The sequence below is a fragment of the Camelus ferus genome, chromosome 2 (genome assembly GCF_009834535.1).
Source record: "Camelus ferus isolate YT-003-E chromosome 2, BCGSAC_Cfer_1.0, whole genome shotgun sequence".
In the NCBI taxonomy this organism is placed as follows: Eukaryota; Metazoa; Chordata; class Mammalia; order Artiodactyla; family Camelidae; genus Camelus; species Camelus ferus.
The window spans coordinates 107,902,522-107,929,982 of record NC_045697.1 but is presented as its reverse complement, the minus strand read 5'-3'; the positions used below and the strand labels follow the sequence as shown (position 1 = coordinate 107,929,982).

At 49.3% G+C, this 27,461-nt stretch overlaps 2 protein-coding genes across 6 annotated transcripts in view; one reads left to right on the top strand and one right to left on the bottom strand.

Annotated features, from left to right (window-relative positions):
- Positions 1-8,694, top strand: part of GATB (glutamyl-tRNA amidotransferase subunit B) — an 82,234-nt gene extending 73,540 nt beyond the window's left edge. For 2 of the 3 annotated variants that reach the window (XM_032464852.1, XM_032464842.1), the window contains 3 exons: positions 234-312; positions 5,215-5,349; positions 6,654-8,694. In XM_032464852.1, coding sequence (XP_032320743.1) covers positions 234-312; positions 5,215-5,349; positions 6,654-6,782 — 343 coding nt within the window. In that variant the 3' untranslated portion in view covers positions 6,783-8,694. The remainder of the gene's footprint in view (positions 1-233; positions 313-5,214; positions 5,350-6,653) is intronic. The other variant, XM_032464854.1, reaches the window with a different exon arrangement.
- The window catches only part of FAM160A1 (family with sequence similarity 160 member A1), a 230,540-nt gene continuing 211,099 nt past the window's right edge, over positions 8,021-27,461 (bottom strand). For all 3 annotated transcript variants that reach the window (XM_032464806.1, XM_032464817.1, XM_032464828.1), the window contains exons 11-13: positions 20,474-20,652; positions 20,019-20,157; positions 8,021-14,639 (exon numbers count right to left, since the gene is read on the bottom strand). In XM_032464806.1, the coding sequence (XP_032320697.1) occupies positions 14,386-14,639; positions 20,019-20,157; positions 20,474-20,652 (572 nt within the window). In that variant the 3' untranslated portion in view covers positions 8,021-14,385. The remainder of the gene's footprint in view (positions 14,640-20,018; positions 20,158-20,473; positions 20,653-27,461) is intronic.

Genomic DNA, 27,461 nt, shown 5'->3' with positions numbered 1-27,461 from the left:
TATTGTCGGTGGTGAAATAAAGAAAAACAACACTAGTCACAGAAATGTGTTATATCCTAGAATACGAGATATATAAATAAAATAGAGCCCAGTTGGCCTTTCTTTTCATTCCTGGGCGGGGGTTTAATTATTCAAACCTACAAAGTCAAGTGCTTTGCTTTTGAGTGACCCTAAATGTGGAGGCCGACAGAGTGAAATGGAAATGTTCCTTCTCTCCTTTTGGGGGCTGCCAGTCCTGTCACCCCTTCTGCCCTGGCGGAGCTGCTCAACCTGGTGGAGAGGAAGGCCATCTCTTCATCCGCAGCTAAGCAGGTATGTGCGTCCGCTGCCAGAAGCGTCTGGCACAGGTAATTTGCTTCTCATCTGCGCTAACCAGAGGGAGGAGTTATTGTTTGGCTTTGCCTGGAATGTTTCCCAAACATTTATGTGAAAGGTGGGGCCCTGCAGCTCCTGGGAGCTTCAGACTGTGCACGCTCCCCCCGTGCCCTGTCCCCAGCCCTCATCCTCCCTCTCCCATCCAGGGGCACATTCATCTTGGCATGTGGTCGCCCCTGAAAGTCAGTCTTCCAGCCAGGAGGGTGAGGTCAGCCTGCCTCGCACCTAGATAAAAATTTACACGCATGCCCAGTGTGTGAAAACTCAGAAAAGAAGCATCATCATCAAAGGCGGCCTCCCGCCTCATCTCCACTTCCACCTGACAGTCTCCGGTGGGCGCAGGATGCCCAGGATTCAGAAGACCCTGACAAGTAAGCACCCAGAAGGATGAGGAACACCAAGGTGGCTGCCTGATCTCAACTTCTGATGTCGCAGCTGTCAATGCTTCAGCCAGAAACTTAATGTTATTTTAATGGTGCCTTTTGCATTTAATATTTATACACGTCGACAGCAGTGGCAGGTTACAAAGCGAGGCTTTGGAAAAGTGGCTGCTTTGGGCTAATTACAAGGCACCGTGGAGCAGCCACCCGGCTCTGTGCTGGGAAACTGGAGCCGGGAGCTAATAAAGGCTTTGTTTACCCACCACCAAGTGAGGCTGGGAAGTGCGGGCCTGCACTGCACTTAGGAGAGGGTTTTAGCTGCCTGGGTGTCAGGGGAATACAAATGTTTATGACAGTGCTCAGCAGTAGCAGAAAGATTAGATGGCCTGAGGGCAGAAGGGGACTATATATACACGCATAAGAGCAGACAGACTGTAGCATTTGAAACCAAAAAGGGAAAAACCTTCCCCCTCCCACACACCTGCCCCACCAAGGAGAACCTAGCGCAGCGAGTCTGACGGGTTCCGTGGGAAGAGACGGGAGATGCCGACAGCCGGGTTCAGATACAGATAGAGATGCTTTTGGGTTCTGTCGACTTCCAGCATGTGTAAAGCAGTGAATCCTGCCTCCTGTGAGGCAGTCACAGAACTGACATAAAAGTCTGTTTAGCAAGGTATTAAATGTGTGTCACATAAGGCAATCTCCCTCATACACCGTTGTCTTGGGGGGTTGCTTTTTGATTTTTCTACTTTGTTTTCTGTTTTTAAAAAATCACCAATTTTCTGGTGGAAAAATGCTATTTGTTTATTATAAAGAACTTAAGTAATGCAGAAAAATACAAAGATTTTCAGATACTACGACCTCAGAATAACTGCCATTAATTCTGGCTGAGCATTGTCCCAGGCATTTTTCCATGAATACATTGTGTTAGAGGGATTGGTTGATGGGATGGGCAGATGGGAGGTTAGAGGAATAAGATTTTCGAAAATAAGAGGTTTTAGTGTACTGATTTTAGGGTTTTTTTTTTTTCATGAAGTATATGGTTCATTGGTTTTTAGGATAGTCACAAAGTTGTACAACCATCACCACTATGTAATTCCAGAGCATCTTCATCACCCTAGGAAACAAACCCTGCATCTCCTGATTAACCCTGCATCCTAGGCAACCAGTAATCTGTTTTCTGTCTCTGGACTTGTCTGTTCTGGACTTTTAATTTAAATGCACTCATACAGCAAGTGGCGTCTTGTGTCTGGCTTCTTTCACCTGAGATTGTGTTTTCAGAGTCCAAGTTGTAACAAGTGTCGGCACTTCCTGCCTTTTTATGGCTGGAGAATACTCCAGTGTGGACCTAACCACGTTCTGTCTGTCGTTCATCAGTAATGGGCAGCTGTGTAGTTTCCGCGTTTGGGCTCTTACGAGTTATGTTGGCTGTGAACATGTATGTACAGGTTTTTGTTTGTGCCTGTGTTTTCAAATATCTTGGGGATATACCTATGGGAACGGAATTTCTGGGTCATCTGGTAATTGCATTTTGAATATTTTGAGGACCTGCCAGACTGTCTTCTAAGAGGACCCCCTCTCTCTTGTCACCGCCCCCTTCCTGCCCTGTCCCTGGGATGGGTCTTTTCCCCCCCGCACTCTGACCCCGAAGCCGTGGAACAGGGACAGGCCAGAAGCCTGGGTGCTTTCCTTTCGTACTTCCTTCCAGATGCTTTAAAAATCACTTCAGCTAGAGAAACCGATGGGTGGTAGTTAAGAGGGTGTGTGAATTTAGTCACCAGGAACCCAAGGCTGGGTTTCCGCCCCGCGTGTCAGAGCCGGCTCCTGTGGTCGAAGTGTGACCAGGGGTCCCCGCTTGCATCGCCCCCCACTCTTGGCGGCCATTCATTAGCACACATGACCAGCATTGCAGCAGGAACCCTTCGTTATAGGTCTGTCTTGGGTGGGTGGCTGCAGGCTGGGCCAGAAACCATTGTACGTGGACAGCACTTCCCGGGCTGGGGCTTTGAAGGCAGACAGAGCTGAGGATCTGTGCCATGTTGTGTTTGCCGCAAGGGGGCCAGAAGAGCCCGCGGAGCCTGGCCTGGAGGCAGCTAGCCCGCTTCACTGGCTGCCACCCTGCTGGGCTCCAGCCAGGAGTGCACGATCTGTGTCTTAAATAGGAATAAGCGGAGGGTTGGGTGCTGGAATCCTGTGTCAGCCCAGGGGGCAGGGGCTGGGCTGTGACAGCACTTGACTAATTTGGGAAGTTAATAAGCTGGTCGTCCTAACTCCGGGAATAGAGGACACTCCCGCCACCAGGCATTTGTCCCTGGAGGCCCCTGACGTTTGCTTCCCTAGCGTCACTCCTTGGTCCCCCACCCTAAACAGCCCCTCTCTCTCGGGGAGCAGCCAGCCTCTCTGCATGTAAAGCATCCATCCCAGCGCTGTCCTGCTTTTCCTGCTGAGTGGTGTGGCTTGGCCATGATCCCTGAGCTATCTCACCTCACCTCTGTTCTGGTTATTTTGGCTCAGGCAGATCCAACCAGTATTTGGGCCTGTCGGGTCCCAGCTATACTGGGTGCCAGGCAGCTGACCCCTGGGCGGTCAGCTCGGCTCTGCTCTGCACTGTCAGCCACATGACTGCCAGGCCCGCTGGCTCGCAGGCCCGGGCCGCCAGCAGCGTCCACATCTGCCAGGCTTCCCTGTAAAAAGTTGCTGCACAGATTCTTCATTATTATATTATTGAAGTATAGTCAGTTTATAATCTTATGTTAGTTTCTGGTGTACAGCATAGTGATTGAGATATATATATATATATATATCTTCCTTTTCATATTCCTTTTCATTATAGGCCATTATGAGGTGTTGAATATAGTTCCCTGGCTGCACAGATTCTTTATCAGCAAGTCCTTGCAGGTGATTTGTTATGAGCCAGAGGTCTGGACCTCTCTTGAGATCTCTACTCTCTCTTCCTGGATGTTGGACATTTTCCACTAGGAACTTTTTTAGGAGACCTTGCAGATGAACAAAATAAACACTGGTCGAAGTCTAAATACCTGCCAGCAGGGGTCATTTAATTAAACTATGATGAGTACATTTGATGGATATTAAGATTATTTTTTGTATTAATATAAGAAAGTGCCTCTGTAATAAGTGAAATGGAAGCAGGTTACAAACTGTTTATGTGCTGCGATCACAACTATTTACGAAACAGAAACCGATGGGAAGGGAAAACACCAAAATACTAACACGGGTTCTCTCTAGGGCATGGGAATCCCTGATTTCTCTTTGTCTATGCTGTATTTACTCATTTTTTAGAGTGACATGTGTTAACTTTTACAATTAGGAACAGTGTTTTTAAATTCTAAGTCTTAATTCAAGAGAAGCAAATGTTATCTGTACTGGGGAAAAGAGAAGCCCTTTAGACTTGTTGGCTCCCGGGGTCCAGTCCGCATTACAGACTGTTCTGTGCCCCGGTCCCCTTGCTACTGACATGCCATCCCTGAGCTTGTGGAGAGCAGGGAGAGTTCTTACCTGCTTGTGTGCCCTGTCTCCTCAGTGCCTTACTCATCATCGGCTGAATAAACATTTGAGGAGTTGAGTTGGAGGCACCTGTGTTCTGTATTTTTCTTAAAAAAGCAACAGGTTTTTCTGTGTGCAGCCAGGGGGCGCCCTGGGGGTGGGGGAAGCTTTCAGAGGAATGCCTCTGGGCCAGGGTCACTGTGGGCCTCCGGCAGCTGAGCTGAAGCCTTACGGCCTGTTCCCCAGGCCAGGTGACTCCTGCTGGCCAGCACTTGGCCAGCAATGTCGTAGTGCAGGTACTGACTGCTGGTTGGGATGGACTGAGATGGAGGAGGAGCTGCAGAGGCTAGTAGGAACCCTCCCATCCGGCCCACACTGGAAAGACAGGAGGAGTGAGGACAGCTGCCCTGGGGAACCTCTAAAACTGTCTTCCTTTTTTCCACCTTTATTAAGTTTGTTATTTTTTTTTTTTTTTTTTTTTTTTAGTAGAAAAATACCCACACTGTTAACTGCGGATTATTGTAGTCAGATTCAGGTCCAGGTCTACTTAGAGGGTAGATAGGGAAGCCTGGGGCCCCTGTGGATTGTGATTGATGTTTTTAGTTATTTTCCGTTTTGCATCCTCTTTACAGGCCACTCTCTCGCCCCACTAAAATCACTTTTCCCAGCAGGCTGAGTGTTATGACTTCATCTAAGTGCATTGGTCACCTCCTGCATCCTTCACCAAAATGTCTCCTCAATTAATTAACTCAGTGGACGTCATGTCAACAGGGGCCCTGCGAGTAATCATGTCCTCTCACCTCCCCGCCCCTCCCTTCTGTGCCAGTTGAGTCAGTGAGTGGGGAGGACCATCCGTCTCCCCTGGGGGTGGGTCTGCGCACAGCTGGGGCTTCCGCTCCGCTGCCCCGGCCGATGGAGCTGGCGGGAGAGCTGACTCATCCCCCTCTGGCTGTAGGTGTTTGAGGAGCTGTGGAGGAGCGAAGGGAAGACTCCTGCCCAGATCGTGGCAGAAAAGCAGCTGGAGCTGATGCAGGATGACGAGGCGCTGGAGCAGCTCTGCCGCGCCACGATGGAGGCCCACCCTCAAGTGGTACCCAGCACCGCGGGCGGGGTGGGGGGCGGGGCTTCGCGGCCCGAGCGGCTCCGCCCTCCCGAGCCCAGAGGCTCCTCCTAATAATGGTCCATAATCCCCAATTATTTTTGTCAGTTTTTAGCTAAGGTGAAGAGATGAAATTAGGTGAATACTGGAAAAGCACAGCTTTTCCTGGAAGGAAAATCCACCCCGGAGTTCAGTCTCACGGAGTCTGGGTTAAAGGGGGTGTTAGCAAGTTTGCACCTCCCAGGCCTGCGTCCTCTCCCAGGGTTGGGGCGCTCTGCCTTATAGGAGGACCTCTCTATCCTAAAGCAGCAGGCAGGGCTGCAGAGAGGGGAAAGAGGGAAACACTTCAGTTTCATGCCCTTGAGAGGTGGGAAGAAAGGCAGAAGCGAAAATTATTTGTAAATTATGGAGAAAATCCTTGACAGGAACATAGCTGGAAATCAAGTCATTTTGTGTTCTGATCATAGAACAAAGCAGAAAAGGTAAAAATGAGGAGCACCCCTCCCTCCTTGAGTCTAATCACACTGTCCAGAGATGTTTTTCAATGGGGAAAAATGGCTAGCCTCCCTTTCAGAACGATACCACCCACCCATCAGCTTGCGGGAGACACTAACAGCTCTGTAAAGAGCTCTCGATAAGGAAAATGAGCTTGCGCTGGGGCCCAGCAATCTCCATCTTCCTGCCTCATCTGGAGTGACTGATAAAGACACTCTTTTAGTTTCAGACTCGTTCTGCAGTGCCGAGTGCAGATACTCGGAGACGCTTTTGCCCATCCGGACACAGCAGAGCAGGAGGTTGGGCGGGAGGCCCTGACGCGGTGGCTGTTTGACAGGCACTCCGTTCCCCTGCCCCGCATCCCATCCTGCCCACCGGGCACTCCTACTCCCACTCCCACACCCAGATGCTCCTGAGAGCTGGCCTTTTGTGGGTCTGTCTACTAGTAAATGAGCTTCTCAGCCAGGAGTTGGTGGGGAGCCTGCTGAACCCCACTGGAGGATTAGTGAGGGGGCTCATTATCGCCCAGGAGGGGCATCCTGCATGCCAGCTTCTCAGTGTGATATGTCACCATCCTCAGTCCCTTTTAATAATAATAAGGCAAGGTAGCAAATATCTCCTGTGCCAGGAGCCCAGAAACCTCCCCCGAAGTTCACGCCTTCCCCTTGTCTTTTCTCATTCTGTATCTAAGTCTCAGAGAAAAAAAGTAACTGAATGTAAGTTTCAGTGAACATGAACTTGATTTAGGATTTTCAGACAAGAGTTTCTTTTCTCCTCTAAGACGGTTTCTGTCTTTAAAGGTGATGGATCTAAAGAAAGGAAACCCCAGAGCGATAAACAAACTAATTGGGTTGGTCCGAAAAGCGACTCTGGGCCGAGCAGACCCCACTGCGATCAAGGAGGTTCTGGAGAGGCAGCTGTCGGGGTGATAGCCAGACCCCTGGCCTGAGGGAGGACAGTGCCACCCCAAGAGCTGAAGCCACACCTGCGCCCTGATGTGACGCCTCCACAGAAGACCAGGCCTCCGGCTGTTGCTCCACTGACATCAGGATGGCTCCGTGAGGTGCACCCACGGTTAAGACATAGCACGTTCTAGTGCTTAGTGACACTGCGCTCATTGAAACACGCTGTTCCAGATACGGTCACCAGCCTCGGAAAACATTTCATTCTGCAGCTTCCTCAACAAATATATTTAAGCACATCCTAAGGGCCAGGCATTGTGGTGGGCGTGAGGGGTGGTGAAGAGACTGTGGTCTGGATGCAGTATTTTAGACCTAAAAATAGGTTAATGAAGAAGAAATCACACATTTGTTTGGGGAGCTCTCCTGAGGGCGCAGAGGGAGGGCACTAGTCTTGGTACCAGGAGTGGGTGGTGCTCGCCCACCCAGAGTAAAAGTGATGGTGCCCGTTCAGCTCCCCAGGGATTCCCGAAGAGGTCTGAGAATAAATGATTTGGGGGGGGTAAAAAAGACAGGAGTTTTCAAATAAATTTAATGAATAAAATATATACTGAAATATCACATAAAAAATTAACTTACATGTCAAAGATTGTGCAGTTGACAACCCCCCTCCCAACCCTCAGGCCAGAAAAAGGAAAAAAAAACAGCTGTTAACATTAAACTTAATTTGTTTTGCCTGAAAAGATGATGATAAAACTAGTATGTCAAAATCCTGACCTTTAACAGTAACTGTGGTGCAGTTAATGGTTTAAGTCCACGAAGGCTGGGTTGCCCTCACCCCTGTTCTCATGACAATAATACTATTTCTGTCTGTCGCACCAGGGTGCCCCTTTGTTCACTGCCTGCCTTTGTTACCTCAGACTCAACAACGCCTGAAGCCCAGTTTTGCGGATGGTTTGTTTCTTTTTAAAGCACATGTCAAATTGTGACCTAAGAGAACAAAATCTTTGGAGGCCCTGATTTGCAGTGAATTCTCTCTTGTGCTAAGAGTACAAACATTTCTATCACGGATGGCGCTCCAGTGGCAGCTGGGGACGTAGCGAGGTAGGCCTTCTTGGCTCCTGGGCTGCAGACGATGCTCGGACTTCCCTGACTAGGAGTAATGAGAGCCGTGTCCCTCTTACCCAGCCGGAAGAGCACGGCCAGGAAGGAACCTTGTTGTGTGGTTTCTTTTTGACAAGCATGAAGAGGTAAGGTTTTTTTGGTTGTTTTTTTTTTAATTGACTTTTAAAAAGATTCGTGCCTTAGAAGTGTTAAGAGAATACGTTACATCGCCCAGGAAGCCATGTGCCCCTCACACATTCTGTTGCAATGCTCAAAACTACTGGGCCTAAAAGGAAAATATTTTCCGCAAACCTCTTTTTGAGAGAGAAGGCAGAGTGAGTTCCATCTCCTTGCGCCGTGACTCTCAATTACAAACGGGTGAAGGCGGTCTGAGACTGGGATCTGGCGGGAGAATGGTTTTGTAAGAAATGATAAGGTTCAGTTTTGTTTCACAAACTCTGTTTTCACCAAAGTCTGCCTTCTTGGTCATCAGACCTTACAGAAGGCCCTGGACGATCTTTCCAGACTTTAAATCAAGGCCTACGTAAATGGGGGCTGGGGGGGGTGGGCAGCTGGATGACCATTTGCCACAATATTCAATATTCTGTCCAGTGTAAACTGTGTTAGGGACGGATCACTCCCCAAGAAAAGTGCCACCGCTGGGGACAAAACGGGTAAAGGGGTCAGCCGTATGGCAGCAGATGGAAACTCAGCCTTTGGTGGTGAGCACACTGTAGTGTATCCCGAAGTCGAAATACAGTGTTGCATATGTGAAATTTATGTTATAAACCAATGTCACCTCAGTTAATAAAGAAAAGCTTTAAGTCCTTGATCTTCATAATGCCGTCAGCCAGCTCTTGTTGACAACTACCTGCCGTCCTGAATGCCTGCTTCTGAAATCCTAGAAATCAGATTATGTTGTAACTGCTAATAGAAAGAAAGGTGGGGGCAGCCGGAGGGGATCAAAGCACAGCTCAGGTATCTGACTTGGAACCTGACCAGACAGTCAAACTATATGTTCATACAACACCCTAAGAAAGTCACAGAGGGTCACTCTGCTTGTAAACGGGCCTCAGTGAAATACAAATTACAATACATTGTTGCATGAGTGTGAATTTAGTCTGGTTCTCTGCTTTTCTGGGGAAATCTCATTAAAATGGGTGAGTTGGCACCACAGGTGAAGCCACTGTCATCTGTCACTGGAATCCACGCACCTGCAGGCTGGGAGGGGACGTGCTGGAAACTGGTGCTCCCCGGGGGAGCCCGGACCAGCTCCGCGTGGTCAGGCTCAGACCGTGTGTGGTGTTGCTTGAGCAGGTCGGCTGAGGGGTTGGATGGTTCTGCTGGGAGGGTTGGAGTGGCAGCCTTAACACCCAGCATGCTTCCAGCATAGAGTAAGTTTTTGTAAAAGTTTACAAAACAAAATCAATGGACGAGGAGCCCCTTATACGAGTATGAGAAGTGGGTGCCGCCAACCACGAGGCTTTTAAATTCCAGATGTCTGGGTTTAGGACGGAGCTTCTTGATTCGGTCCACGCTCGTACATCAAGGTGAACGTCTGTTCCCATCTTTTAGGGAAAAAACTCACCATCATTTACATCAAGGGTGTTTTTGCTGGGCTCCTCCCACGCCCCCTGTTTTTGTAATTATCACTAATCTGGAAGAAGGCTATGAATTTTTTTTTTAAAGTAAACACCCTCCTAGAGTTGGTTGGTTAATTCAGTACATAGCGTATGGCCATGACCCACAAACTGCTGTCCTTTTCATGTCTACTCAACGTAGCTGCATCTGTTCAAGGATTCCACATAGTGAGTATTTGGAAGAAGCCACTAAGTCTATCTGAAAGGCCCTGTTATTCACCCACTACCAAAAGCAGCATGGAAATGGTGGCCATGCCTCTTCAGTGGATTTTAGACAAATGCACTAGTGGGTTATCTGTGAACAGAGTGGACACTCGATGGTGAGATGGCAAACGTCTGGTTGGTGGTCCACCCTCGCTGTCTCCCATAGTCAGACAGCTTAGCAAAGATCATCTAAGTAATATTGTCAACACCAAATTCTCTCTTGTAAAACAGCTGTGGGGCAGAATGGAGCCTTGTTACAGGGTGGGCCTTTTCTAGACTTGTCCCCAGTGCTTGTGTGGGTGACAGTGAGTCAGATTTACTCACGAGCTGTGAGACAGGAGCAAAATCTACAACGACAGCTGGGCAGGGAGGGGCCTCCCAGCTCAAATCAGGCCCTGCCCTGGGGTGCCTCATGCAGAAGCCTAAGAACTTCGTTCCTGTCCTTCTGGTCCCTACAGAACATCACCAGAAATCTTCCACTCAAGCCCTGTTTGTCCAGTTAATGAGCTGCCAGGATAATCTGTCCCCCAAAGCAAGCACTGGCCAAATGAACACCTGAACACGGGGGGATTTGCTACGGCAAAATTATCCCGAAAACAGCTTAGTCTTCCAAGAGCTCTGTCCAAAGCCTTAGGTTTATGATGGTCATTCAAAGAGGGGGAAGAAAGTCAACTCCATTCTCTTAAAATGTTTCCTCCGTGACATGATTTAAGAATGGAGTATAAACTAGTCTGCCTGTGGCCTGTTTTAAGCTGCGCTTTGATGGAGAATCAGCGCTGTGTGGTTTACATGGTTGAAGTGAGAACATCTTCCTAATGACTGACAGCGGATGTGGCCTCAGCCGCAGAGGCTGCTGTGTCCAGGAGGAGCTTACGCTGCAGAGCTGCCCGAGACGCACGGGAGCCACAGACTACACCGGCCCGGCCGGCGACTCCCAGCGGCACGCGCGGTACTAACTGTCCTGCGGTGACGCTGCATGAGAACGGCAGGGCTGACAGCCATCTCAGTAAACGCAGGCTGGTGATGAGCAATTATGCTGAACCGCCCACCCCTCCACGGGAGCTGTGGGCGCTGTGGACATTCAGCATCACACCAGCAACATGTCCCCACCCCCCCCACGCCGGGGCAGCACTTCCCACAGGAAGGCAGTCTAGACACCCTGATACCCACACTCAGAGCAGGCAGCCCATCCGCAACCCTAAACCTCTAAACCCATCTGAAAATCCACCAGCATTGACTGCGGCAACCAAGCTGATTCCGAGACAGCAAAAACGACTTTCAAGCCCTCATACCACGAGCTGCCCCAAATGAACAGGCAGCCCAAACATGCACACGTCCGGCTCTAGACTCTGCTCCGGAGAGGGTGCTCTCTGACAACACCCTGGCCCCAGGATGTCTTAATGGACTGAAAAATCAGTAACTACATCAGACCTAAACAGAAACCACTTGTTGAGGAAAAAGGATCCCTCAAGACCCGCAGAAGAACTGAATACCTCGTCCCTAAACATGACAGGAGACATCGATTCCAAACCCCCAGCACGTCAAAGTATTTTCCAAAATAAGACTAAGTAAAATGGGGACCACTTCATAATTCCTCTAAATACCAGGGTTAGGCAGTATCTGTTAATACAGTCACAGCTCTGATTGGTTACTCCAGCACTCCCATTTCATGTCTGGGAAACTAATTTACTCCATGAAATTGTATTTTAGACTAAACTCAACCTGGAATCTCTTTAAAATTTTAAAAACATTTACTTGGTCATTTCCAAAAATCAATTTCAAGTATCCCAGTGCTCTCATATACCCTGAACCACAAAATTCACTCCTAGAACCTGACCTCAGACCCTGAATTAGGAACCAAGGTTAAAGATGGATGTTCCAGGAACCCTTGACTCACCCTCACTGCCCAGGACCATCAGGCTTGAGACAGTGATGCCAGCCTCAGGGGCTGCACCTGAGCACTGTGTCCACTCCAACCAGTAGCGCAGCGTCTGACACGTGAGTCTGTCGCGTGGAAAAGCGGCCACACCCTTGGACATTGTAAAGCATGCCAAGTATCATTCAATATTTCCCCCCAACTCATTACAAAAGATTTTTCCAAGGGCATCACCCATTTGTGACTAGAATATTCTATTTCATTACCATGATTTTTCCCACCACGGAATTCCCGTCACCACCCACCTGCTGTACAGGGTTTTCTCATCTGCCTGGATCCACGTCCATCCCTCCAGCCCCCCCGGGACTTGCTGCTCTCCTTTCAGCTTCAGGTTTCTGCTGTTTCTCCTCTGGCAGGACCACACCGCCCCCAAACCGTCCCCACCTAACCTGCCCGGCTGTTTCCCTCAATTGCGTGCGTTCACTGGTTCTCTATTGTGTTATTTCTGGGTCAGTTTTCTGACGTCATTCTGAAAAGCCCTGGACACAGTACTCTGGCGGAGGGTGGCAATGGATTCAGAAACCTGAACCAGTGTCCAGTTCCAGAGGGTTAGCATTGAGTCTGCTGCCTGCACCCCACCTCAGGAGTTCATTTTCCTGCCTCTTGCCCCAGACAACTCTATCCTGTACAGCAAGTCTACTTCAGTACCTACTTTGAAAACATACTTTTCCCCTAAGGGCACCTTCCACAAAGGGGACTTCACTGTTCTAAGTAAAGCAACACGGACTCAAGAAGAAGAATCAACACTGTCACCAAATAGTGGAGGGAAGTGTGAATCAGACCAGAAAGCTAAAGAACACAGCTTCCAGATGTGACTTCAGCATCTTATATACCTGGGAAGTCCAAACGGGGAGATAAGTACTTGTGTGAAACAAAGTTGGAGGATAATCAATTGCAGCTGAAGCTCCATCTTTCTGCTCCCCTCTTCCGATCGCTTCCTAAAACCAACCTCATTTCCGACAGAGACCTGTGCAAATACAGGCGGGCGCCGGGGAAGCTGAGGGCAGGCTGGTCCCCCGGCCCCATGCGTCCTGGCTGCTGCACCACGGCCTGGCAAACCAATTTTGAAGGCAGACAAATTTGAAGTCAGAAAGGTACAACGCACTGGAACAGTTTGGCTTCTTGCTGAGACTCAGAAGCACTGCGAGGCTGCCTCCCGAGCCCCGGCCAGGTCCCCCGGGGCTCCAATCCAGGCGCTGGCTCGCTCGCTCTCCTTACAAAGCTGCCTCCAGATCCCTGACGCACAAAAGGCAGCCTCTGCTCTGCAGCGTCTCGGCTGCGGTTCTTTCTTCCACTCCCCTCCTGCACTAGGTCCTGATGAAAACCAAACCTGTGCTCCCGAGGCCCAACCAGCAGACCTGCGGCTGCCCCCGGGGCTCAGCAACGCTGCCCACAGACAGCAGACAGCGGGGGCTTCCAGGTCCCCTCAACAGGCAGGCTCATCCCAGTTCTGTGCTTCTCACCTGCCCACGAGAGAGACGAGTGGCATCCGAAATCCATACGTATCAGTTGTTTATGGTCTCATTTTTTAGCCCACAATTATTTTGTGTTTCCCCCTCTCGGTGGCTTAAGGAGACTGTGGCCCTCAGTATAATTATGCCCTTGGAGCAGGCTGCAGGGCGGCAGAGGCGCTAATACATCACGGTGGGGCCTCCTAATGAGCCCCGTTACTCAGGAGGCAGCGTTCCCGCGCAGAGCGCGTCCCCAGCAGGCACTCGGCTTGGCAGCGCTCCCTGCGACCTGTTTCCTTGACATCCCTGTCCCCAGAGTGGCTGCACAGTTCCTGTTTCTCTACAAAGTGCAACATATTAGAAAAAGCAAAGAGAATTTAAAATAATTACTGATGTTTGTACAGATTGTATTTAGTTTACCTCTATCCCTTTCCCCACTCCAAACACCCCAGAAAACCCCACTATGAAATAGGTTAACAAATAATTCAGTCTGTTTTCCATAAAACACTTTAAAAAATAATGATAGTTGTCTTCTCACGTAAGCATATGACACCATGCTTTCTTCATCAGATCGATCGAAGTCCTTAAAACCAAAGTAACAGTTTGCATAGATATATTTCATTTTGTGCAAATCTGACTAAAATAAGGCTATTTTCAGTGTTTAGGTAGTGATGTTCTGAGTACAGAAAGCTCTCAAGCAACAAGAACATTTCCCTGCGTTCCAAATTCTCTCCAGCTGCATCTGACTTCCCAGGCAGAGCGCTTGGACCGGTGGACGAGCCCGCACCATAAGGCAACACACGGTGGGCGGAATACAAGTCTTGGAAGTAAAATGCAAAGGGACGTACGATCTGTGCCTGTGATGGAGGCAGGAGGCGCTCCATCTTCATTCTTCCCTTTTATAAAACGGAAGCCAGAAGGCAGCAGGCCACCGGAGCAGGCGTGCCTTCTTCACAGGCACTTCCAGACATCACCGAGCCCCAGGATGCGCCTGGTGTGGCCTCAGCTGCAAACTGAGTGACTCAAAGGGATGGGAGAAGGACCAAAACCTCTGAGGAGGGACAACAGCCAAGACCTGCCAAAGGAGCACCCTGCTTCTGAGACGTACATTCTAGGGACAGGAGGTGGGAAGACCCGGCTGGTGAGAGAGGAGGTGCCCAGGAAACCCCCTCCCCACCAATCAAGTATCGTCAGGAAGTCTCCAAGTAGAAAGTTTTGTAAGCAGCTTTGCATTTAACATTCAGTCGAGATACTAAAACCTTAAAAAACAAGAATGTCTTAAAAAGAAAAAAAAATAACTAACAGCAGGAGTCCTCCAGGTCGCCCAGGACCCTGCAGCACAGGATGGAGTGCTCCTGGGCCAAGGCCGCCAGCTCCTTCAGGAACTCGGGGAAGAGGGCGGCAGCCAGCATGGCGTTCCTCACCGGCGGCGGCAGGCTCGGGGGCGCCCCGGCCATCCTGGCTCTGTGTGTCAGGAAGGGCTGAAGCACTCTCGGGGGGCCATCCAGAAAGTTCTTGCCACTTCCTGTCCTGGAGGCGTCCTGAATGGGATCTGAAACCAGAAAGAAGCCAGTCTCGGTGACCCTGCAGAGTCCCTCCCGTCGGCCTCTTAGTGGGGCGTGTGTGCTGCACGGGGGGCAGGGAGGATGGAGGGGCTGGTCTCGGGTCCAGCGGCCACACCGCCCGCAGGCTGAGGACACGGCCCTGCCCGCCCTCACCCCACTCCGTCTGCAGATCTGCCCTGTGGCTCAGCTCCAGCGCAGGGCCTGTGACCTGAGACTTTGATCCCAAGTTCTATATGAGGAACTTCACGCAGCCACTGTGGCAGGAATATGTTTATCAGGAACCCTCCATGCCTAGGACATGGAGGTCTGGCGGCGAGACGGAAAAAAAGGCATCTCCTGCCGCTGCATCCACAAGTGAAGACTCAGCTCAGCGTGTTATTTAGGGATGTCCAGGGCCTCCACCTGCTCCCCGGCTCCCGTTGTTGGGGGGCCCATCCTGCCTTGGCCAGCTAAGCCCTGACTGCCCGGCAGAGCTGCAGAAGGCGGACTGGGCTACACACCTGGCCCGGGCTCCAGCCTCTGGGGCCCCCTGGCCACCCCCAGCTGCTTCTGGCCGGCACCTCCAGCCTTTGTGGAGAACAGAATGGAATTTGCCTCTTAAAGGTTGGGAATGATGGACAGGAAGCTGGGTGCCAGTGAGACCACACCAGGAACTTCCCTTAACTGTGGGCGTCCGGTGGCAGCGAGTGGCTTGGACCTTCCACTCGAGGAAAGTTTCCAGGGCTTTCGAGCTCAGTCTCGGGTCTAATGTGAGCCTAAGACCATATGAGCCCAAACTTCAACATGTTCCAGTGATTTGCATTTTCACATCTAAATAGTTCTACCAATTAAAACAGTTTGACTTTCCCAACTGTTTAATTCCTCAGCATCTCTGGCCTTTATATTTCTAGGAATTATTTATGCCTTCTTCTGCCCCCAACTCAGACTCATTACTCCTTATAAATCATTATATTCCAGCTCTTCATTACTTTGGCTGCTTTTTAGAATTCAGCCCCGTTTTTTAACACTCCTCTCAGAGTGTCGTTAACTACAGTACTAAAAATTCTTGACATTTATAGTTCTTTCCACATCTCACTAGTATAGTCTTCAGTGTTAAAAAAAAAAAGTCCTCCACTTTACTGCTTTAAATATCCTTTTAGATTAGAGCTTATCACAGTTCGTGCCACAAAGAACTGGAAACGTGGAGAATCTGCTGCCACCTTTCAGCAGAAACTCACAAGATGTCTTGACAACAGAGTGAGGACAAAAGTGTTGACATCCTTGAGGACACTGCCAGTCTTGAGGACCGTGCCTCAGCACCCCTACCCCAGCCCTCCAGCCGCTCAGCTCTCCAAAGGGTCCCACGAGGCTCACCAGGGAAGCTGGCCTGGATACGGTGGGGAACGGGACACCGCGGGCACAAGCCCCAGACCGAGACACGCACTGCTCACGCCGGTTCCCCCCGCCGGCATTCCTTCCCCACGGCTCTGCACACCTAAACCTCGCCAGGTTTGAAGGGACCAGTGCAGTAGTTAAGAGCATAGACTCTGCCACTTACTGGCGGAGTGACGACAGGCAATTTGCTCTACCTCTCTGTGCTTCCATGTCCTCATCTGTCAAAAGCTCACAGTTGTTAGGGATTAAATGAGTCAACAGGTATCACGACACAAGGTGTCAACCATCGTATCACCATCAATTCAGCTGCCGCTGACTTCACAAAGCACCTCGACTTCCTGCCCAGGAAGTGGTCCCCTGCTCCAGCCCCCGACTCGTTTACTTCCCGACCAGGGCTGCAGTGCCCTTCAGCCTTGCCTTGTGGTTTAGGTTCTTTCTCCTCAGCTAGGCCTTGAGGTTTCTGAGAGCTGAGCCCCTACGTGATGTGTCCTTCGTGGCCCCCAGCGTACTTCCTGATTCACAGGGGAGACTAAACACTTGCTGAATGAACGAGGGGAGGAAGCGACCCACGTCAGGTCTTCCCGACACCTGATCTCCCCGGAGCAGGTTCATTTCATCTCCATCTTCCCGTTTCAAATTCGTCTCTTTCCCCCAAGAGGGCTTTTGTGGATCATTTATCCAGCTTGATCTATGAATTTTTAAAGTGTCATTGCTCAAGCTCATTTATCCAGTTGAGTCCAGGAACTAAAACTGTCCACTAATGAATGAAGGCAGGTGCCGCCCAGTGAGGGAGCTGGAGGAGTGGCAGGGACACCCCACGGTGGTTCCGTTCCGTCAGCCGGGGACTGGCCTTCTGTGAGTCGCAAAGCACCACTGAGCTCTAAAAACCAGCAGCCCCAAGTCACGGCCCCCACCTGGCAACTAGCTAACCATATGACTCAGCTTCCTTTTCTGTAAAATGGGGATAATGCCTTCCCGACCCCCTTCCAGAACCAGAGATCAGTGAAAGGACTCTGAATACTGAAAGTAAATACCGTATGGAAAGTACTCGAGAGGAAAACGAAAAGCCTGGCAAGGGGCCGAGCCTCAGAGACCAACAGTGTCAGTAGTGACAGCGTGGCGGGGGGCACAGGAAGTGAGGAGTCTCAGGGACTCTGACCTCTGCCTGAGGTGTTAGTGAGGAAGCCTGTCCTGCACCAGGGCTGCCGGGAGGCCGCAGGCGCAAGGCCTGGACGAGGGAGCAGGGCCTGGACGAGGGATCAGCCCCGGCTGTGGGCCCCTGAGCTACGCCCAGCGTAAAGGGACCCCACGAGCAAGCATGGTGTCTGCAGGTGAGGAGGGGAGGCAGGGAGGTATGCGTCAGTGTCAGAATCGGGAGCCATCTCCCAAAACGCTGCCCTGGGTCCGCAAAGCTGCACAAAGGGTCTTCAAGATGACTGCAAAGACATGAGAGGTCAGGAGAGACAACCATTCCCCGGTGTTAGATGGGGCACTGCACAGAGACTCTGGGCCCCCAGGACACAGCCTGTGACGGGGCTCTGGTCATTCACTGTCCTGTGTCCCGGTGAGAATGAGGCTCCCAGATTCAACTCATTGAGAGGTGATCACATCCCACACGATGCTTTGGGAGTCAGTTCTGTCCAAGGGGACAGAAACCTTTGACGTTCTGCAAGTTTAGAGAATCTTAAAGTTGAGGGGAGGGAGTCACTTTGCTAACCTGAAAGAAGTGAGGAGGTTAATCTAGAAAACTCCATCAAAGGAAGTCTTCTATCCCGAGAGAAGCTGCCTACAAGTCTGCACCCCTGGGACGTCACAGACCTTAGAAACCATCCACCAGTGCTGCCCAATCTGACAACCTTATGTGGTGGGAACAAGGTCCCCAGACACATATCTGGCAGCCACGGTCATCACACAGCCTGAAGCACAGGACAGAGCACACAGTGTGAGCGCCCCCCACCCTCACCCAGATGGTGTGGGTCCAGGGGGCCGGCCAGGGTGTGTGTCCTCGGATCCTCAAACCAGGCCCCTGAGCTCTGTGATCCTGGCTGACCACCCTGGGCCTCTAATTTCAGCTTCCTGCTTATGAAAATGAAGCCAACAGGGGCAGGAGGAGGGTATAGCTCAGCGGTGGAGCACATGCTTAGCATGCGTGAGGTCCTGGGTTCAATCCCCAGCACCTCCATTAAAAAAATTAAAAATGAATAAACAAAAAAAATCCTTAAAAAAAAAATGAAGCTAATGGCACCTCTCCTGCCCACTGCACAATGCCGTGCACAATGCTGTTCGAAAATAAAAATTGGGAAAGTACTTTACAAATTGCAAAATACAAATGAAGACCAAGCCTGAAGTGCAACTTGAAGACACTGCAGAAATTGCCGTAAGTCCCTGCAACTCTTTACATTGAGAGGTGCGGGTTTGCTCTGGGCTCAGCCAACAGAATGCAGGGGAATCGACCTTGTGGGGTTCCAAGCTACAGCTCCAAGAGATTCTGTGTGCTCCTGCAATCCTACAGCCATGAAGCTGACAAGCCAGGACTAACCTGCTGGATGATGAGAAACACGAGCCCTGTCATCCCCATCGCCCTGGCCCGCAGCCACTGATGTGAGGAAGGCCACCCGCTGATGGCAGCCCACGAGCCAATCGCGCCAACGTCAGCCTCGTGGCCGGGACCAGCAGGTCACCAGGGTGAGCACACAGATTCACGAGCCTGAGTGATGGCTTTGTTTTGAACCCTGGAGTTTTTGTGGTGGTTTATTTTGCACAAATGCTAACTGATGCATATCCTCTTGTGGGGTGAGTCTCGGCAGCATGGGCCCCTGCTCAGGAGGGACACAGCCAACAGGCCAGCTGTCCACACTGCTAGGAGAGGCCACATGGGGCCCGCAGGCCACCTTCCCACAGACACAGAGGTGGTCTCCCTCCCTCTTCTTCAGGGTCAATGCTCAAAGCAGCCCCTGCATTTCCCCAGAGACAGAAGGCCCCCGTTTCTTTCAAAGTCTGCCTTGCCGTGCCCTTAGGCCTGTCACGCCCAGAGTCCTACAGACATAAAGGGCTCCAGAGATGGAGGGAAAACCCTTCACTTAAGAGCTGAAGCACATGAGGCCCAGAGATGCAAAGTGACCAAGATCAAACAGCTACACAGAGGTCAAGCCCTCGAAGCCTTAAAGCTGCCCGAGTGAACCTTCTGCCTCACGCTCCGCATTGTTTCTGGTCACGTGCTTTAGCCCAGGACTGAGAGCCCCGCTCCCTCCACGGCTCACCTGCCACGAAGAAGCCTGACTTGTCCTGGGGGAGAGAAGCAAAAGCCAGGGCGCTAGGGGCCATCCCCTGGTCTGCACTCGCCAAGGCCAAAGCCACAGCTCCAAAGACAACTGTCGTCACATCTGTGCAAGCTGACCAGCGAGGCCCTGGCAGCTCTGCTCCCCCAACGCTGCCCTCCCCACCAACCGCTCGGCCAGGGCCCTGGAGCAGCTGGAAAGGTGCTCTCCGGAGGTTCAAGGTGCACATAAACTTTACTACTCCCGGTCCAGATGAATGCTTTCTACCTTCTACAGCCCTAAAGCACATTTACTTGAGGCCTGAGAGTCTCTGGAAACATAATAAAGAGAATGGATGCCCTCCTCGGGGTAGGACTGGCCAAAAAATCGCTCAGGGTGTGCACATAACACTGCTTTCTGGCCCATGTGTACTAAGTTATTTCTTCTAGCCTGGCAATAACCCCATGTCACTCCTTCTCAGAACTACTCTGAGTTACGAAAACAAATGCCCTGCTAGGCCCTCCAAATGGGGACCAGGCCAGGTGTGGGGCAGGGCAGACCTTCCTTTCGGTTTAAGGACACTCAGAAGAGGCACCTCCCTGTTGGGTAAAAATGGAAATCTATTCATTGCTTTTAGGATCCAGGAGCTGGAGCAGCACCTGCGACCCCAAGTCGAGAAGCTGGGGAACCGGAGGAGCAGGTGATGGAGAGACACAGGGGAGGAACCTGGCGGACCTTTGGTCAGTGCCTCGGGGCTCGGGTCGGACACGTCCACGCGGAGGAGCAGGTACTGCTGGGCTTGGATGAGGAGGCCTGGGAAGTCTCTCTCCACGGAAGCAAACTGTTCGATCTTGTTTTTCACAGATGCAAGGACCTGTCAAAACCAGCACTAATGTCGTTAATGCTTCACAACAGAATTCCGCCCTCCATTATCAATACATCTGCCAGGCACAGCCTGCCCCTGCAGGTTTCTAACTGCCGGGGTGTTCTTGGGAGGGCACTCTCAGGACATCAAACTAAACAGAGCTTTGCAGTTTTTCTAGAATCATCGACACCACCCCCAGCGTAATGGGACAGGGAAGGGGAGCAAATGGATTAGAACAGAGGGTCTTTGAACAACAGCAGTGTGACAGGGGTGGGGGGAGGAGGGGAGGAGCTGGCTCAGCCGCATCTCAGGCAGCAGGTGGTACCTGGTAGAGGGAGCGGACGCTGGGCTGGAAGACCATGTTGGTGTTGAGCAGAAAGGAGCGCAGGAGGGGCTGCGGGTAGCTGGCCAGCTGAGTGATGATGCCGATTAGCAGCAAGTTCACGTGCAAGGAGTTCTCCAGCATGTTCTCCAGCTTGGACAGGACCACACTGATGAACGGGCCTGCGGAAGGACACGAGGCTTCAGGGCTGGCTGGGCACATGGGACATCTCTCCCCCCAAACCAAGGAGCCACGGGAGCCCCCGCTGGCCCACCAGGTGCAAATCAAATACAAAGGCGGCAAATGCAGCCAGGTCTTCTGCCTCCCATCCCAACCACCGCCACAAAAAGAAAGCAGGAACACGTGCAGGGGAGCTAGCATTCTGATGCTGGGAGCAGTTTCAATCCTTTGAAAATTATCATAGACCTTGAAAAAAACAGATGACAAATAATTTTTAAAATCAAAATATACTTTCCATACTATTTCTGTATTTCTTGGGGCTGCCAGTGCTCAAAGACATGCCATTCATCGTCCTGTGATGCTGCGTCCTGTAGGGCTTCATGCAAACATTAGAGCCCTTCAGAAGTCTTAGTGAAAAAAACATTCGTCTTATTAAAGAATAGCAAACACATACCAACTGTGTTTACCAAACAATAGCGCTGTGAACAGGGATTGTCTGTCCCCCATAAGCACCATGGGAAAGATTCTGTCTCACTAACGTCACAACGTGGAAGAATCAAAAGAAAAGTGAGGAGTGAACGCAGCGTTGCCATAACTTTAGGGTCATGCTTAATTTTCAGGTACAAGGGAGAGAGGAGAGGGGACAGGAGAGAGGGGAAAGGGACTCGGTTTGGGGAGCTATAGTTTGGCGTGTAGTACTTCCTTAAGGGAAATCCCTATGACTATAAAAGCAGTTTGTAAAAAAAAAAAAGAAAGAAAGAAAATTAGGCAAAAAGCAGCTTTGACTAAATTGGGTCACTCGAAGAATAATATGCTTTATGTCTGAGTTCACTGAAGACAGGGAAAATCAAGAAAATAAATCCTGCGTTTAAAAAATTACTTGAAGATGTTTCCCATTTTCACCATAAAAGTGGTCCATTAAGCAAAATCAATGAGAATTTTCTCTTTTCCCCACTGGAGCTATTGATGATGCCACTAAACCATGGCATATTTATAACAAAAGCACATAACCCTTGATGAATAAACATGCCTTATGAAGATTTCACCAACATTAATAAGAGTTTAACAAAAACATACTTCCTCATGAGATGCTTCATTCAGAAGCCTTAGTGGTGTAAGAGGATAAATCCTCTACAAGAAACATAGTTTAAAAAACAAAATAAAACAGATTTCTTCTGTATAGCACAAGGAACTATATTCAATATCTGATAATAACCTTTAATGAAAAATAATAAAATGAATATATGTATATATATATATGCATGACTAGGACATTGTGCTGTACACCAGAAACTAACACATTGTAACTGACTATACGTCAATTAAAAAAAAGAAAGAAACAGAAACAAGAAATCTGTGAGGAATGGGACACCAAACTAAGCCTCACCCAGGCAGGCAAAGAGCAGGGGGTAATGGCAATGTTCCCAGCACAAGGAACATGGAGGAGGACTCTACCAGGCCTCGAAATAGAAGAGACTCTCGCCTGTATGTTGAGATTAGCCCCCACTTCCCCATCCTTGGGAGGGGGCTGAGCTCCTGAGTCACTTTCCATCACACAGGAGGTCAATGAACTCTTGAACAGAAAGGCTCTGGGGAGCCACTGCTTACAGAACAAAAGTGGGAGAGTTTGCCAAACACATTCAGAAATTCTAGATTGGAACCCCACTTTGAAAGCAATTTGATGAGATTCCATCCAGAACCCCAGAAATGTTGCCGGTACGTAGCTCTTCTTAATTCTAGCCCTCCAGGAAGATCTGCAAGGAGAAGGCTGCTGTCCTCACTCAAGCCCGCACCCAGTCTTTTCCCATCCCCTCTCACCACTCCCCCACAGTCCTGTAGGGCTCAGCATTTATTTCCTTCCAGAAGAGCAAAGACAGGTGAATTAAGTGACACTTGGGAGGGAAGCACCTCCTATAAAACAGATCTCCTTAATATGAGCGCTCAACTTCCCTTCCCTATACTTGGCCTCCAGCTATCCTACAAACACGACCGCTGAACCGTGCGGTGGCCACGGAGAACATCTATGGTCCATCGCTGCTGTGAGTGAGGGAAAAACCCAGCCTGAACCCCGCGCCCTGCGGAGAGGAGGTGTCATAACTGTCTCACCTGAACGACAGGCTAGTAGGTCAAGATCAGCAGACTGTCATTGTAATCCACTAACGACATTAATTACAATTTCTTAGGCATGTGCAATAAGAGACATATATTAAACCTTTACAAGTTCCTATTTTATTTTTAGTTGATTTCTAGCAGTTAAAAAAAAAACTGCTTAGCAAAAAGCAGTTGCTAGGAGAACCTGGCAAGCAGCTGAAAATGAGAAAACTCAGCTATAATTCAGAAAGCCACAGGTGTGTATTGGAGATGAGATAGTTTTTCCCCCCTTCCTCTAGGAAGACACATAAATTCCCCACCTGTAAAATACTGAATTTTCAGAACGACTAACACTGTGTCCACCACCCCTCCCTGTCGTTGCCTTCTCTCCTCAGTGTAACATCCCCAACCCCGAGTTTCCCAGCTGTGGGAGGAGCCTCCACTATGCCCCGCCCTGGCCCCGCCCCTGGCTTGGCCCTGCCCTGGCCCCGCCCCATCGCTTCCACCCTGGAACCCTCTCCCGAAGGCAAACCAGCACCTCTGCCACCACCTCTGCCAACTGTTGGACTTAGCAACAGTTTCTGTTTTAAAGATTAAAATGATCTAATTTTTTTTTTCTTCCAACAGTACCAGAATTATAAAGAACAGACCTCCTGCCTGGAGGCAACCCCTGTTAACAGATCCGAGTGTATTCTTCCAGAAATACGTGTATAATAAAACTAATAAACTTCTATGCCTATCATAAACTAATAACTGGTTTATCCTTAAAAGCATTTATTAATCACGTTATGTGCCAGGCAGTGTTCTAAGCACTTTCCATGTACCAGTGAGCTTAAATATTCACAACCTACAAAGTGTGCTTATTATTTACCCCCCTTTAAAGATGACACAGAATGCCCAGTGCACAGGTGGTACATGAAGGTGTCACAATTTTAATTCAGGCCATCTGTTTCCAGCTCCCATGCTCTCAACCAATGCACTGTCTTGAATCCTGGTGTGCGTGTGTGTGTGTGTGTTTGTGTGTGTGTGTGTGTGTGTTGTGCATGTGTCAATCTCCTGGTGTAAAAAAAAAAAAAAAACACCATTTTTTAAACAAATGACAAGATGACAACCTTGTCTACACACCATTCAGCCCCCTGGTTTTCCACTGCACTTTATATCCCAGAGACACCCCACATCAGCACACACACAGCTGTGTCACTCATTCACAAGATATTCGGTTGCCATGGGTATTGCATTAGCAAAAGCAGTCCCCTCCTGGTGGACACTTAGGTTACTCCTGGCCATTTTCTATTACAAATAACGGTGCAGTGAACACCTCTGTGTACACATCTTGGCACATCCGTGTGAGCACAGCTGTGAAAATGTTCCCAGGGGCATTATTACTGGCACATTCTCAATTCGGACATGATGACATGTCTTACTTTGCTCTTCCTGGTGCCAACCTCTCCCCAGTGCTCTCTCCATGCTCTCCAAGCTAGCTTTTTCCTTTCCAAATACAGATCTGGTCACATCATTCACCAACTCTAATACTTTGAAGGCATCTTCAGTGCCAGGAGCACAAGACCACCATTCCTCAGCTTGGCCCGAGGGCCCCCATGAGCTGGCATCAACTAGCTTTGTGGCTTCCTCTCTGCCTCCCATGATCCGTGCCCATCACGTCCATGCGCTGTCAGGCTCCTTTGTCTTCACTTGTCATTTCCTCTGCCTGGACTGTCATCCTCCGCCACTTTTACCCGGAGGCTTCTGGTCACTCTGTTCCTCCTCTGTGAAGTCTTTCCCACCCCAACCCCTCCCACTGAGCTCCCCAAAAATTCAAATACAATGACTGTTACACATCTCTCACGAAGAGAGTACTGTTCTTTGTTTACGTCTCCTCTGAAAGTCTACAGGTCCCTTCATTTTTGTGTCCTTGGTAACTGGCACAGAACCTGCCAAACATTTGGAGATCAATAAAAGATTGCTGAACCCATGAATAAATACAATTAATTAGATCAATGAAATGGGATGCTTTGACTTTGCTGAGAAGCAGATTCATTTCAGCGGAAATCAGGATGCCATGGAGAGAGGGGAGTTAAGCCAAAGGCTGCAGAACAGATTCAGAAATTCAGAAACTACAAAGCTTGGATACATGGAAGGAGAAAGTACATTTCCTGAAGCCATATACAAGTTTCAAAGGAGGAAAAAGGAGAGGCTTTAGCTAAAATTACCTATATGTGTCAGAAAACTCAGATTGTTTTGTTCTCAGGTGTATCATTCAAAATATTGATGCTATTGAACAAGCGGTGTATTCACTTTCTTTTTGCCCTAAGCTATACTTTGTTTCCTCAATTTACATATTTCCCAGGGATGAAGCTCCTTTATAAGCAAGCTGGCATTCTAAAGAACAATCTTCATTAGCGGTGGGTAGCCCAGATGTCCTGGAGAACACTGCAGACAAAGCTGGGACTCCTGCTAGGTGAGAGTAACCCGGGGGCAGAACTGGGGCTGAGCTGGGTCACTTCTGTCCCCTTCCCTCCCACCAAGCTCTCTGCCCTGCCTTCAGTGCCTCCCTTCCCTCTTCCCATAGCAATTAGGAAAAGCCAGATTATTTGACCCTTTGTACTTATGATTGACTGATTGAATTTATATATATATATTTTTTTTTTTTTAACTTTTGAAGTATAGTCAGTTTACAATGTGTCAATTTCTGGTGTACAGCATAATGCTTCAGTCATACATGAACATACATATATTCATTTTCATATTTTTTTCACCATAAGTTACTATAAGATATTCAATATAGTTCCCTGTACTATACAGTATGAACTTGTTGTTTATCTATTATATATAGTAGTTAGTATCTGCAAATCTCGAACTCCCAATTTATCCCTTCCCACCCCTTTTCCCAGCTGGTAACTGTAAGTTTGTTTTCTACGTCTAGGAGTCCATTTCTGTTTTGTAAATAAGTTCATTTGTCTTATTTTTTTAGATTCCACGTATAAGTGATATCATACGACTGATTGAAAATTAATTAAAATCTATTTGCACTGAACTGTTATCTCTGCTAGAACCTCAAGCCTTTTCATTGTGGAATTAAAAGCTTTCTCCCTGTTTAAATAAATTTTCAGGCACCAGCAAACAGAGTAATAAATGTTGGAGGAGGGTGGAAGAGCTCCTTGAAATGATGTTACACCTGCCAGCTGACCTGGAAGTGCTGTAATTTCATGTATTTTGGGTGACCCCAGGGAGGTAGGGGCATGGTCTCTCCCCACCAAGCTGCTCCCTGCTGGCCAGGGAAGGACAGGCCTCAGCTGAGGCTGCTGCGGGCTGCCTGTGATAACAGTGATGACACAGCCCCCACCCCACCTCAGTATCACATTTAGTCGTCCCAGGGTTAGGGCACCAAGGCCACATGGCAGGAAGGGTCAGAGCCAGCATTCTCCCACAGGCCCGACCCCAAGACCAGTCTGTCCCTCTGAGATGCCAGCTCCTTCAGGGACCTCTCCTCTAACTGAAAACCATTCAGGGGTCCCACCCCAGATGTCCCTGAGCCTGAGGAACCTCCTCTGTGCCAGGTCCCCGAGTATCATGATTTGCAGGTTCAGATTTTGTGATGGAGCAGGATCCTGTGGGGCCTTCCCAGGAAAAACCCCACCACCACCCACCATGTCCTCCACTTGCCTCTTGTCTGTAGAAAAACTTTAGCTGAAGAATAAATTGAATCAGAGAAATGAGAAAATACAAAAGTAAAGGAATACAGTCAAGCAAGACAAAAATAATAAGAGTTTAGCCATTAAACAAAGTCAAGGGCCTTTAGTTCCTCCTCCAGGGCTGTTGATAATATTCTGAGCCATGCCCTTTGAGCTGTTTTACAGAGACTGAAACCCCCACCAGGTGGAAGAAGTTAACTGCATGCTGACCAGACTGTAGCCATGACACAATTTCGAGAACTGGCCTCAAAGAGATGGGAACAAACTGACCCTGGAACTGAAGATTAACTGTACTTAAAACAATCAAGATGACCCTGATCAGACCTCTGCATGTCTAATTTTAAGATGATTGTCAGAGCTGACTGTGCTGTTCTGCATGTAGCGCCTCCCTCCACCTATGCCCCCTTGACACTCTCCTTTAAAAGCGCTTGCCCTCTGTTCACCCGGGGGGCAGTTGACTTTTGAACATGAGTCCATCTTCGCCCCAGGCTGCCAGCCCCTTGAATAATGCAATCTTTCCTTTCCTACCAATACTTGTCTCTCAAGTACTGGCTTTTCAGTGGCAAGCAACCGAACCTCAGTTCAGTAACAATTTTACTTAGCTAATAATTTAATGAAAATTCTACCATAATTCCTCACACCAATCCATTTACCTGATACCCTCTCCTGTCCCTCTGCCTCTTCCATGATTTCTCCCTGCTGTTAGGGGTATATCATGGGAACACACTCATCCTTTGGTACAGTGATGAGTTTATGTAGGTCCACTCCATTTACTTTTGTATGAACATTTTGTGATTAACTGAAATGAGCTCCCAGGCAAAGGCACGACTAACCCCAATGGCCTCCCTCTGATGTGTGTACACAGCTACACTGATTCAAGGTATTCTGAGCACCTACTATGTACTCTGTACACTGTTCAAGTCTAGAAGACAGCCGAGAATAAGCCAACCCCCGTGTCCTCATAAAGCACACATTTCAGTGGCAGAAACTGTAAATTTTTTTAAAATATGCATAAAAACAAATGCTGA